The following is a 13,932-nucleotide window of genomic DNA, read 5'->3' as shown; positions in this document are numbered from 1 at the left end:
CTTTAGTGCAGGGTTTAAATTCTGCTGACATCAAGGCAAACTTTTCTCTTTCTGGTATAATAAAGAAAGAATTTAGACAAGTGTTTTTTTTTTTTTTTTTTTTTTTTGGGTACTGGAGATTGAACTCAGGGGCACTCAACCACTGAGCCACATCCCCAGCCTTAATTTGTATTTTATTTAGAGACAGGTTCTCACTGAGTTGCTTCATGCCTTGTGGTTGCTGAGGCTGGCTTTGAACTTGTGATCATCCTGTCTCGGCCTCCTGAGCCACTGGGATTACAGGTGTGCACCACCAAACCCGGCCTAACAACTTTTTTTTTTTTTAGAACATTGTCAAACTTTTGTTTCACCTTTAAATTTATTTTTAAATAGTCTCCCTTTGTTAAATTTTGAAAACTCAACTGCACAAGATAAAGCAGTCCCAACCTAACACACTCCATTAAAATGCTGCTTCTTCCCTGGTGCCATAGCTCAGAATTGAGAAATCCAATGTCTATGGAGCCAGGCACAATGGCACATACCTGCTATCCCAGCTACTTGGGTAGCTATGGCCACAGGACTACAAGTTTGAGGCCAGTCTGGGCAACTTAGTAAGAACCTGTCTCAAAATAAAAAATAAAAAGAGGGCTGAGGATGTAGCTCAGTGGTAGAGGTTCCTTGGGTTCAATCCCTAGTATCGCAAAAGGAAAAAACAAAACTGAACTAAACAAAACAAAGAAATTCAATTATCATGGGCTTTGGTATATCCTGTTTCCACCTCTGATATAAACATAATATGCCACTTGATGTGCCAAAAAGGAGAAGGCTTATTAATGTGTTAAAAAAAAAAAAAAACACCTGACTTATGAGCAAGGTAGTTTCTCCATCTTGAAATTTATTTTCCCCCGAATGATCTCTATTTCTTGGCAGAAACCCAGTGTGTTTGAATAGTCAATTTGGTAAAGATGACCTTGGCAAAATAACCTAGTGAAGGTGTAAGTGTCAAAATTGTAATTTGCATGGTGATGCACGTCTGTAATCCCAGTGGCTCAGGAGACAAAGGCAGGAGGATTGTGAGTTCAAAGCCAGCCTTAGCAATAGTGAGGTGCTAAGTAACTATGTAACTCAATGAGACCTTGTCTTTAAATAAAATACTAAAAAGAGCTGGGGATGTGGCTCAGTGGTTGAGTGCCCCTGAGTTCAATCCCTGATACAAAAAAAAAAAAAAAGTATTTTCCCAACTCTTAAGTGAACTGTAAATTTCCTGGGGATGGAACCAGGGCCTCAAGGTTGCTAAGGCAAGTACTCTACCATTAAGCTATATGCCCAGGCCTATAAATCTTTTTTTTTTTTTTTAAATATTTATTTTTTAGTTACAGGTGGATATATATCTCTATTTATTTTTTTAAGGTGGTGCTGGGGATTGAACCCAATGCCTCATGCATGCTAAGCAAGCGCTCAACCTCTGAGTCACAACTCCAGCTGAACAGTAAATCTTAACAGTTTTAAGTGTCAGAAGCTTTCAGACTTATGCATGAGAAAAGACACGATATCTTGATTCTAGAGCAAGAATGAAATCATGCTGGGGATGTGGCTCAAGCGGTAGCGCGCTCGCCTGGCATGCGTGTGGCCCGGGTTCGATCCTCAGCACCACATACAAAGATGTTGTGTCTGCCGAAAACTAAAAATAAAACCTTAAAAAATTCTAAAAAAAAAAAAAAAAAAAAGAATGAAATCATGGTTTAATAATAAACACTTCTGCTGAGCATAATGGCACATATCTGTAATTCCAGTGGCCTGGGAGGTTGAGGAAGAGGATAACAAGTTCAAGCCCAGCCTTAGCAACTTAGGAAGGCCGCGTCTCAAAACAAAACTATCTATCTAAATAAATAAAAAGGGCTGGGGATGTGGCTCAGTAATTAAGCGTCCTTGGGTTCAATCCCCAGGACCAAAAAAATAATAAATAAATAAAAAGAAAAAAAATAGTAATAAAATTCGTTTCCCTGTTTCCATTCATGCTGCTGGTGGTTATAAGAATGTACCATGTGATCTGTTGGCTGGCAGATGGCTAAACCTGGACACCAGAGAAGAAGTTTGCTTTTTCTCCAATTTTGGTTGACTTTCTTTCTTTTTTTTTTTTTTGACTGATTCACATAAAAATATGGAATGCTTCACGAATTTGTGTGTCATCCTTGTGCAAGGGCCATGCTAATCTTCTTTGTTTCATTCCAATTTTAGTATATGTGTTGCCGAAGTGAGCACTGGGTTGACTTTCTGATAACATATAATGACCCAGAGTAACTGCTCTTACTTGTCAAACCAGTATCTGTGATCACAAAATGACCTGAAGGACTTCATCATTTGAATCTTAGGTAAACTGACACAGAAGGAATTCCAAGCAGCAGGTAGGTATGTGTGTTATACAGGAATTCTGCTGCTGATGATACAGTCTGCCCTTGTGCAGAAACTGCCTTTTACATGGGAGAGGCAAAGCCCATAGCGAGACTGCTGGACAGAGGGACTCAACACCTGTCCATCTCCCCTGGATAAAGACGAGTTGAGGTGGTGACCAGGGTGACCTGGATGTGCTGCACCTGGATGACATGCTGGGTATGCATACGAGGATCATGGAACTGGCCAACATCCATAATGGATTGCTGAGAGTGGTGAGGCAAAGTAGGCTGAGCCACACAACCATGTGAAGTTGCAAATGCTGAGGTTGCTGGAGACCACATGCAGAGTGTGACACAGGGACAGACTAAATTCTTTGGTGGTCTCTTTGACTTTAATCCATTGAGGTTTGATAAAGTTCTGTCATTGTTCAGGTTAGCAGGTCTGTTGTGGGCAGTCTCTCCATGGCACTATCTGTAGTTAAAACAGCTGGCACAGAAGTGATCATAACTGTCGTCAATATGGTATAAATGGTACAAGGGAGCTGGGAATACTCTGGATGCTTCTTTTGAATGAGTCGGGCCTTCCTGGTCTTGCTATTGTGCTATTTGGAGCAATAAGGGAAGCAGACAGGAGGGGCAGCTATGACATTTCTCAGCTGGGTATGGGTAATAAGCACGGGGTTCTGGTTTTCCAGGACCAGCAGGATGAAATTTCTGAATGTTTTATGGGAGCTCGGCTGCTGGATGGTTCCTCAGAATATGGGCTTTAGCTGTGCTTCGTGGCACACACCTGTAATCCTAGCTACATGGGAGGCTAAAGCAGGAAGATCACAAGTTTGAGTCCAGCCTTATCAACTCAGTGAGAATCTCATTAACTTAGTAAAACTCTGTCTCAAAAAATAAAAGGGACAGGGATTAGAGCTCAGTGGTAAAATGCCCCTGAGTTCAATCCCTAGTACCAAAAAACAACAAAGATTCAAAAAAACAAAACAAAACAAAGACAATCAAAACCCCCCCAAAAACAAAAATCCAGAATATGGGCTTTAAATCTTGCTGACACCAGTGTAAGCCTTATCATAATATTGACAAATGTAATTGCAGCTGGCACCTATTTATCTTTAAGTCTGCGTGCATCTTTTTTTTTTCAGTTTTTGGCAGACACAACATCTTTGTTTGTATGTGGTGCTGAGGATCGAACCCAGGCTGTACGCATGCCAGGCGAGCGCGCTACCACTTGAGCCACATCCCCAGCCCCTTGGTGCGTCTTTGATAAGTGGTTTGCCAGCATGACTTATTCTGTAAGCCTGTCACCCACAGCTGGAATTTGAACATGAAGCTGTCATAATCTATGGATGTGATGGGAGGTGTGAACATTTGGGAGCTGCTGTGATTGGCTTTCTTGGCTTCCTTCTCAGGATTATGCATCCTTTGCATGTGTTTCCATAGTTTGTCTTTTCTGGTTAAATTGCTTCCCACAGGGAGTACACAGGATGCATGTGGTTTAAACGCTGGAGCATATGGAGCTGCGGTTCACTGGGGTGACAGGAGATCTTGTCACATTCTGTGTACTGGTAAATATTTTCTCAGTGGAAGCAGTGCGTCTGCTTTTTCATGTGGCTGAAATCTGAGAATTGTTTCTTATAAATTGGGCAGGTAAGGCAGCTATAATTGATATGAATGGTCACATGATCTTTTAACAAATCAAAGGGGTCAAAGGATTCTGGGCAAAAAAAATGCAAGAGCAAGTTTTCTCATCTGAATGGAACCTCATGTGGCTTTCCAAGAAAGCACTGGTGCTGAAGACTGTTATAGAGATCACAGGTCAATGGGCAATTCTCCCATCTATGGAAATGTCATTGTTGGTGATCCAGATTGACCTTTTCATGGACACTGGTTGAGGTTATCCTTTTCACTGATGGCTTTCCCACATTGCAAAGATTCAATAGGCTGGAAAGACTCCAAATAGACAAATGCTGAGAGGTCTGTTTTGGATACATTTGGCCTGTACATGTCACTAGCTGTTGCAGTGCTCTGGATGAGCACCATGCTATGCTCTCTTTGTACTGCGGCTACAGGTACAGGGTGTTTCTGACGTGTGTTCTAAAGAAGACTGGTTTCATACAGAAGCTGAGGCCTTGGGATAGTGTTTGGATAAACTTTAGAGGACACCCTGGATGTTGACCTGGGCTTTCTTCAGTTTCTTGCTCTGCTAAACACATCTAGTTTCTTGTCATGAGATGCCATTGCAACTCATCTCAGTTTATAAATCAGCAGTTCCATTCACAGCAGGACTAATTCTTTTCTTGCTTTCTTAGAACATTTTTTCCCCCTCAAAAATGTCATGAAGTTTTTTGATTCACAAACTCAGCATAGGATACAGCACACCAAGCCTTCAGTTTCTCCTTAGGTTCCAGAATTTCTTTTCTTTCCTTCATATTTTTTTTTTTTTGGTGGGGCTGGAGATTGAACCCAAGACCTTGTGTATAATAAGCAACCTGTCTACCACTGAGTTACACCTTCATCCCCAGGCTCCATGCTCTTTGTCACTGTATAATTACATGGTGGCCTTACCTGTTCAACTATCAGGCTTGGCTCCAGGTGATTCTAGGATGAACAAACATCATCCATTACAAAGGTCCTCATCAAACAACTTGAATCATAAGTCTTCAACCAAATCCCTACCTTTTCCAACCCCTTTATCAAGAGGAACTTTTAGCCAGGTGTGGTAGTGCACACCCCATCCCAGTGGCTTGGGAGGCTGAGGCAGGATGATTTTGAGTTCAAAGCCAGTCTCAGCAATTTAGCAAGGCCCTAAGCAACTCAGCAAGACCCTGTCTCTAAATAAAAAATATTTTTAAAAGGGCTGGGGATGTGGATTAGTGGTTAAGCGCCCCTGGGTTCAATCCTTAGTACCAAAAAAAGAAAAAAGAAAAGGAAATTTTAGAGGATATTGCAATCTTTCTGCTTAGGCCCATTGACAAGGGGTCCTTCCACATGGTATGCTTAGGAATATGCCTTTTGGCGAGCACTCCCCCAAAGAACCTGTCTTTGTAGAGGACCATGGGAAGGAATCTGTCTTTGTAGAGGACTATGGGAAGATTTACCCTGGGTCAAGTGAACAAGAACTGGTTAGGGATTGGATACAAGGGAAAATGCACTGGGCTCACTGAAGAATATTTGTCATTACATGTCTTCACTATCTTCTTCTCTATGCTTGTCCTTTTTTTTTTTTTTTTTTGCCTCCTATCTGTAATGTTCTGCAGGGTTGCCAGAAGACTGGCAGCACCTGGTTATGCGCCAATAATAAGGCCTAGTAGAATGTTAGATACAAGTTACCCGAGTCTTTAATCAGAGTCCACATGGCTTTCACAAGGTGCATATATACCAAAATGTGCTCCAGACCATCCATGAAGTGTAGGAGGCACTGTATGCCATGTATACCAGTTGCTGGGGTGGGTAAACCTGGTTATCAGTGTAAACATCTGAGCCACAGTTCCATTGTCTGAAACAAATTACACCTGGGCAGCATTTCTGTTTGTGCTCTGCAGACCTTAATTACATGTATGAGATTTCAACTTTGAAGTCCATTTTTCCTGTACTCAACAGCTCAAAGTCTGGGGTACCAACGCAGCATGGGGAGGGAACAGTGACCTATCTACCACATGTTGTATTCATGACTGACAAAAAGTGTCTCTACAAAAAACATGACATTGGGAACAAGAAGATGGAATCAGTGGGTCCCAGATCTTTTCTCTCTAAGAGTGATGGAAATCAAACTTCCAACCTTGCTACCTCCCTGATTATGTTTTTTTTTTTTTCTTTTTTGTGGTACTGGAGATTGAACCTAGGGGCACTCTACCACTGAGTTATATCCCTAACTCTTTTTGAGACAGGGTCATATTAAGTTGCTGAGGCTGACCTTGAACTTGTGATCCTCCTGCCTCAGCCTCCCCGAGTAGCTGAGATTACAGGCGTTTGCCAGCACACCTGTCCTCTGCTTAGGTTTTCAGAAAAGATCTGGGCTAATCTGTAAAGTACTCAGATGCCAAACCAAAAACCCAAAGCTAGTGATTCTAGGATTAAGTAATTTAGCCTCTGAAAAATGGAGGGGGAAGACAGAGATAAGGAGGCGGCTTTGGTCTGAGACAGAAGAGCAGAATGGACACAAATTAAAATAAGCAGCTAAACACTGCAATGACTCAGTCCTGCTAATGAACAAAAAAAAAGAAAGAAAGACGAGAGTTGGGAGGACTATGGAAGGAGTCAGATTTGGAGTGAAGGAAGAAAGGTCTGCTGCAAGGGAATCTTGGGTCAGGCCAATTGGACATAATGTTATATGTATTAATTGCAGGCCAAAAAGGAGGCCATCAAGAAGGGAGGCTCTGAGCTTCTTGGTTCTTAAATTTAAAGAATCCTTAGCATATGGGAATGACCCTGAATGAGGGAACAGTAAGTAAATACCAGATACCCCTTCCCTATCTTGAAGTAATTTATGCAGCAGGTACTGGATGAACAATCCCTGGCAGCCAGATAAAGGACCTGGCCCATAGTTTTCTCCCCCTGCTTCCTGATCATTGCTTTGCACCTGTTTCATTCATGTCAGCAAGGCTCAGGAACGGCCTATATGTATGGCTGCCTTTGGTGTTTGGACGGTTGTTAAAGAAGCATGATCCCTCCCACCTTGTGCCCATATGTGATCTGGAACATCTATGGCACTGGGTTGTTCACCCTCCCTATGATTATGGGAAGAGACCAGATGATTCTAAGCAGCAAGCTCTCTGAAGCCCAGCTGTTCCACATCTAGATACTGAGAAGGTCTCAAGTGTTGACTTGTACCTCCATGGCTTGCCAAAGTTTGCCAGGTCAACATGAGAATACTTTATCTTCTACCTCTTCCACTTAGATTTTTCCCTCCTAGCATTCACCTACCCTGAGGGAACAATGAGGACCAACACCAATGGTCATGTAGGCTCTACTACTACTCTTCAATAAGGGAACACAGTAGGCACTCAACAATATTTCCTGACTCAATGAAAGAGACAATAATAACATTTCCTTAATACACATACACATACACACACACACACATTTATTATAGGCTGTGAGTAGTTACTATTATGGGAGGGACCCCCTAATTGTTTATGAATTCCCACTCTAGTGATATTGATTAAAATCTTTTTTTTGGTGGAGGGAGGGATGGTGGTACTGGGGACTGAACCCAGGGGCCCTTAACCACTGAGCAACATCACCAGCATTATTTGTATTTTGAGACAGGGTCTTGCTAAGTTGCTGAAGCTGGCTTTTAACTTGTGATCCTCCCACCTCAGCTACCCAAGCAGCTGAGATTACAGGCTTGATTGAAACCTTGAGGTTAAGGAAGTAGAAAATATTCTCTGAGCCAGAACGGTCTCCTTAACTACACTATCCCAAGGATATTTTTGACAGGCCCCTGCTCCTAGGAAAGCAGTATGATGAGGACACTCAAAATCCAGCAGCACAGGCTATTGAGACCTACATATGTGGACGACACTTGGGGAGTTTTTTGTTTTTCAGTACTGAAGATTGACTGCAGGGCCTTATACACAGTAGTCAATTTTTGAGATATAGCTCAAAACTTGCAAGAGAGTTTAAATCAGAGGTTATAAACTGGTGGCCCTTGGCTCAAATCTGGTTTGCACACTGGGTTTTACTCACACAGGGTTTAAAATTTTTTAAATTTAGTCCCACATTTAAAACTCAGAGAAATTTGGGCAGGGGACATAGCTCAGTGATAGAACACTTGCCTAGTATGTGCAAGGTCCTGGATTTGATCACCAGCACTAAAAAATAAAAAAATTAAGAGAAATTCCTATAAAAATCTGGCTTTCCAGAGTTTTCTGAAAAACCGAATAGTCTAGAGCTGACTAGCAGAGGCATGCACTTTTCAGCTGACCATATCCCTTTCTCACTTGCGCTCATTTAAATTTCCAGCCTGACTTCCACAGGCATCTAAGTTTGCAAATCTTACTTTAGAAAACATAAGGAGTAGAAGCACAGACCTGGCCCCAATGGTCAAGACCTGATCCAGCTCTGAATGGGAGCTGGGCCCTCTCACCTGATAAGTCAGTGACAGCAGGGTCCGCTAGCCGCCCATAGTGCGCCATGAGTTTGAGCTTGGTCTCCTGTTTCCTGTGTTTCTTGCCCACATAATGTTGTTGAGCCATGGCGGGGTCGTTGAAAGTCGCATGACAAAGGCTGCAGAACTTGTCTGGGTCTATCATCTCTCTATTCTGGTGCAAGGCTAAGGTGGAGGCCATAAGGAAAGGATTTGTAAGGCGTTTCGACAGAGCTGCGGTGAAAGAGTTCAAACAGAAACAATGAAAAAACCCAGAAAGTGCCAAGCTTTCGAATATGCTGAAGAGAAAGAAAGGCAGTGTCACTATTTAATCATACTGGCAGATGTGGCACTGCCTATGTGAATCACACAATGAACACCTTCTCTAATTGGGAAAACTGGGAAGATCTGGGATAGCCCAGAAGCAGTTAATTTGTTCAGCAGCTTCAACTTTAGGCATTCAAGTCCTGATTTTCTCATACCATGAAGAGACTCTGAACTTCTGCCATCAAGTTGCTTAATTATTACAAACTAGAGGTGCATACTGCAATCTTTTCGTCCCTCAGAATTTCCTGGACTTTCTAGCAAGTGGGTATGAAGTTTGGGTATTTTATTTGCATCTTCACAATATCCCAGTTAGGGGCTGGGGTTGTGGCTCAGTGGTAGAGTGCTCACCTAGCATGTGTGAGGCATGGGTTCTACCCTCAGCACCACATAAAAAAGTAAATAAACAAAATAAAGGTATTGTGTCCATCTACAACTAAAAAAAAAAAAAAAAAAAGTATCCCAGTTACAGAGCTGGGACCACTGCACTGATGTAGACATTGAGGTTCTGAGCTCATACGAGGTCAGGAAACCACACTAGTGATGCCTTTTAGGCTACACTGCTTTCTAGGCTGAGTGAGGGAGAGAAGACAGTGAACATCAGGTTACACATTTTGTACATATTTTTTTCCCTTTGTTCTTCAGAACCACCCTAATGATGTTTGTATTATTTTGCCAAATTACAGAGAAAAACTGAGGCTCAGGTAAAGTGGCTTGCCTAAGATCACTAAGCTAGTGAGTGAACCCAGGTCGGTGTGACCTTAGAGCCCAAGCTCTCTTTGCCACACCCAGCTGCCAGAGTGTGGCAAGAAGGCTACAACTGATGCTTTCCCTGACTGTGCTGGGGTGTGATTCAGTGAAGCAGAGCCTGGTATGGGCATAGTATGAGCTTCCTGTGAGTCAGCATGGGTCCTGATGTTGACTGCAGGCTGTGCTAATGCCTTATAAAGTGGATACCATGGGGCTGGAGATGTGGCTCAAGCGGTAGCGTGCTCGCCTGGCATGCGTGCGGCCCGGGTTCGATCCTCAGCACCACATACAAACAAAGATGTTATGTCTGCTGAGAACTAAAAAATAAATATTAAAAAATTATCTCTCTCTCTCTTTAAAAAAAAAATAAATAAAATAAAGTGGATACCATGACTCGCTAATAAGTACTGATGGGGAACAATGTTAACCTAGCAACCACTGCTATAAAAATGTGGATCCCAGAACCACCATCAGTGGTAGAGAAGGGATAGAGCACAGCAGCACTCACAGGTAGATGAGATGGCTCAGATGCTATTCTGTCCCTGTACCACTTCAACTGGGGCCATTTTGGAGTTTTTCTCAAGCCATAAGAAATTTGCTGGCTATTCCCACAATAGTTTTCCAGTATAAGGAATCTCAATCTCTCTGGCCATTGATTTTTGTTTCAGCAAGCCATGGAAAAAGTAAACTACATGTTGTAGAATATAAGAAAATATTGTTTGTGGTGATGAATGGGAGAAAAAGGCAGGTTATAAAGCAATTTGTTTCTTGTGTCCTCAATTTTCTAAAACAGCAAAAACCTTAGGTAAGTGACTGTATGAAAACAAAGTCAAAAAGTATTTTTCCATATTTTCCAATTCTTCTACAATGAATGTAGATTTTTTGACATCAGAAAAGAGATAATAATGGTCATTAAGAGATAAAGGTCATTGAACTGGAGGCAGTGCTGGAAGCCTATAATTCCAGCTAATCAGGAGGCTGACAGAGGAGGAATGTAAGTTTGAGGCCACCCTGGGCAACTTAGTGAGACCTTGTCTCAAAATAAAAAATAAAAAGTGCTGGGGATATAGCTTAGTAGTAGAATGCTTGCCTAGCATGTGCAAGGGACATATGGAAAGAATATTCTACAGGGATGTCCACTGTAGTGTTAGTTATAATACCAGGAAAACAGAAGAAGAAAACTCAAATGTTTAACATTAGGGGAATGGTTAAATGTGGTTATAATGTAGTCACTCTAAATGTTTACAAAAAAAGTTTTTAATTACACAGGGAAATATAAATGTTATATTAAATTAAAAATATAAATGAGAAATATACATACAATATGGTCATGTCACTATTAAAAATAACTGCCATCTATCTACATATACTGGCATTTTGAAATGTCATCCACATATTAAGAGTAGTTCTCTTGGTGGTAGGATTTTGGTGTTATTTTATTTTTTGTACTTTTACACTGTTTGAATTGGAATTATTCATAATGAGTGTGTGTCGTTTTTTAAAAAAACAAAGTTTTTAAGGTATTCTATGTTTATATGCGCCTATATATGCAATTAACCTAAATATACACATAGCAAATATACAAACAGATAAACACACATAAACACATACATAACAAAAAAAGTTTTTAGGAGAAACAGTACTCCAAAATGTTAACAGTGGTTATTGCTCAAGGGTAAAATTATGATAATTTTTCTATTTATCTATATTTTCCATGTTTTTTACAACGGGCATATATTACTTATACATTACAAAAATGTTTAATTTCAAGAAGTTATAAACATGTACATGATTACATGGAAAAGTGCTTAAATTACAAAAATTGAATGAAAAGTGAAAACAATACAAGTGATTCATGGACTATGATGACAACTATGTAAAAACATTATCTTCAAGTGACAAAGGCTAAAAGTAAATATGGAAAATAGACTCTTTAGTGTGGAAGTTTTGGGATAAGATTTGTTCCTGAGAATTTTCCCATTTGTGGAAAGATAAACATAGCTTGATAAAGTTCAGTTCTTAAGCCAGTATCCTTTGGCCTAATGCTTAAACATTGTGGCATCATGATTTGTACCAATACTGGTTTTAAGCAAAAGTAATCAGTACAAGTCAATGATTAATTAATCGTAAGCAAGGCCAATGGCATGTTCCCAGTGGTGGATACTGGATCAACTATTGCATTTTATGAGGGAATTCTACCCACTGGGTATTTTAATGGTGACAACAATGATCATTTACTGAGCATCTATTATGTCCTAGGTTTTTAACATACATTATTTTAACCTCACATCTATGAAGTAGACAGCATTAACATTTTACAGGTGAGGAAACTCAGACACAAAGAAGTTATACAAATGATAAACAGCAGCACCAGGTTTTAAACCTGGGTATCTATGACTTCAAAGGCCATATTTCATTGTTTCATACATTGAGTAACTAGATTTAGGTGTGATAAGAAGTTATGATTATGAGTGCGTTTTCACCCTATCTTCAAAACTTCCAAATATTATTGTCTTGTTTTCATAACACAGTAAAACAAATAGTACAAATAGTGTAGCCTACTTTGTGGCACAAAATACAGAAGCAAAAATTCACAAGAAAAAAATGAAACAAAGATCAAAGAACTTTCCCTCTTAACTAACTGCAGTTAGCAGAGGTTAAAAACTCCAGCAAACCAGAAGTTAATGAGATGAAAGCAAGGGGTGAGCTCCAGTGGTGACAAGATAAAAGAGGCTATTTTAGAAGTCACTGCACTGGGAACAAATCCATGGCAGCTGCAAACAGCTTGCTGGGCAGTAGTGTTGGCACTGAAGTATTCTGCTTTGAAAGGCAAGTCCTTGTGTAGAGAACAGGCAGCTTTTGAGGATTAAAGTGAGTAGGGCAAAACCTGAGCATGAGAAAAGGACACGGACTTAGCTTTCAACTTGGAACAAGGTAATAAGAGCAAGTGGATAGTGGGAGGGAAAAAACTAAGTGAGAAAAGCAGGAGACAGAACACTCTCACAGTGTGTGTGTGTGTAAGTGTGTCTTGGAGAACTTTGGCATTTCTGAGTTGCAGTTTTTGGTCAGGACAAAAGTCCAGGCTAAGAATTTTCTACTGAGGAAACACTGGTGGAACCAAAGAAAGGGAGGTTAGGTGAGCATAACTCTGAGGCTGCATTTCAATGAAGTGGGAGTCTACTTTTTATATTTATAAGAGCTCTCAAAAGCTGTTCAACCTCTCTGTGGTCCCAGTGAACATTTCTGGGAGCACCTGGCAATAATGCCCTAAGGACAGGAAGGGTCCCAATATAGCACTACTCAGGAAAACCAGTACCTTCCACCTTAGTGGATTGCTGCTTCAGCTTTAAGTTCTTTGCGTGGGTCTTCCCCAGGTAGTGCGACTGGGCCACAACAGGGGAGGAAAAGGTCATGTTACAGATGGGGCAGCACTGGTTCTTGTCTTTGCTTCTGCTGCTCTTCTGGTTGAGAGAAAGAACACAGGTCTGATCATGCCACTGCCCGGCCAGAAAATCTTCAGTGGTTCCCCAGTGCCCATAGTACACTGGGCATTTAAGACCCCCTTCACTTATTAACCCCCAAACTGCCTTTTTGGATTTTGTTCCACCTATTTTGTCCCAGTCTCTACTCATCATACCCCACTTTATTCTCTATTGCTTATTTTGCTTGAACTATTCCCGTTGTCTAGAATGTTCTTCCTTTCTTTCCTGCCTGATGTCTTGTCTGCTTAGCCTTTGAGGCCTACTTGAAATAGCTGCTTTTCATTTTAGGAGACTTTTACTCAAGAAAATAATTGAGCATATAATTATCAAGCCCCTTCATGTCTGCATTCCAGGAAGAATCTTACTCCTCCTCTGTAATGCCAGAGAGCTAAGTAGACCTCTGTAATATGGCTTGCTAACACCCTAAACTCACAGTGTCACAGCTTAGAAGACTTTTCTGTGAACTCAAGTGCAAAATTCAGGTGTGGACTATTTGACTCACATTTTATTTCCTATTCCTTGAACCCTGCTGGAGTCTGGCACACAGTAGATGCTCAGAGTTCTCTGAATAAGCACATCATTGGATTTTACATTTTGATCATGGTTAGGCTGGGAAACATATTTTAAACCTATATTAAGGTGTCCCAATCTAAGCAAGTCTGATCTCTAAACAAGGTATTCATTTAGCATTTCTGAACCTTGGCACTGTTGATATTTTGGGCTCAGTAACTTTTGTTGGGGATAGGTGCTGTAATCTCACTTGAATTACTCAGCCACCCCAAGAGTTGAAGAAACTTAAGTACAACAAGGTGAAGTTACTTGCCCAGTCACAGAGTTCATCCTATCTTCTTCAATTTTAAATCATAAGAAAGCCCATGAGGGGAGACATTCAGGGACTTTCCAAAAGGGA

The 13,932-nt window shown here is 40.9% G+C and overlaps 1 protein-coding gene and 1 non-coding gene across 8 annotated transcripts in view; both read right to left on the bottom strand.

Annotated features, from left to right (window-relative positions):
* The window catches only part of Znf346 (zinc finger protein 346), a 57,331-nt gene that overhangs the window by 14,297 nt on the left and 29,102 nt on the right, over window positions 1-13,932 (bottom strand). For 5 of the 7 annotated variants that reach the window (XR_006856922.2, XR_006856921.2, XM_046467995.2 and 2 more), the window contains exons 4-5: window positions 12,857-13,001; window positions 8,467-8,700 (exon numbers count right to left, since the gene is read on the bottom strand). Coding sequence is in view for 5 of the 7 variants with exons in the window: in XM_046467995.2 (XP_046323951.1) it covers window positions 8,467-8,700; window positions 12,857-13,001 (379 nt within the window). In the remaining 2 variants the exon portion in view is untranslated. The remainder of the gene's footprint in view (window positions 1-8,466; window positions 8,701-12,856; window positions 13,002-13,932) is intronic. The other 2 variants (XM_046467996.2, XM_058586624.1) reach the window with 2 other exon arrangements.
* Window positions 2,135-2,241, bottom strand: LOC124109465 (U6 spliceosomal RNA). Its single transcript, XR_006856957.1, has one exon. It is a non-coding gene; the product is annotated as a U6 spliceosomal RNA (small nuclear RNA).

The sequence above is a fragment of the Marmota monax genome, unplaced genomic scaffold, assembly GCF_021218885.2.
Source record: "Marmota monax isolate L192 unplaced genomic scaffold, Marmota_monax_Labrador192_F-V1.1 WCK01_AAM20220418_F8-fsc00196, whole genome shotgun sequence".
NCBI lineage: Eukaryota > Metazoa > Chordata > Mammalia > Rodentia > Sciuridae > Marmota > Marmota monax.
The sequence above is the reverse complement of the archived record's forward strand: the minus strand, read 5'-3'. Positions and strand labels throughout refer to the sequence as shown.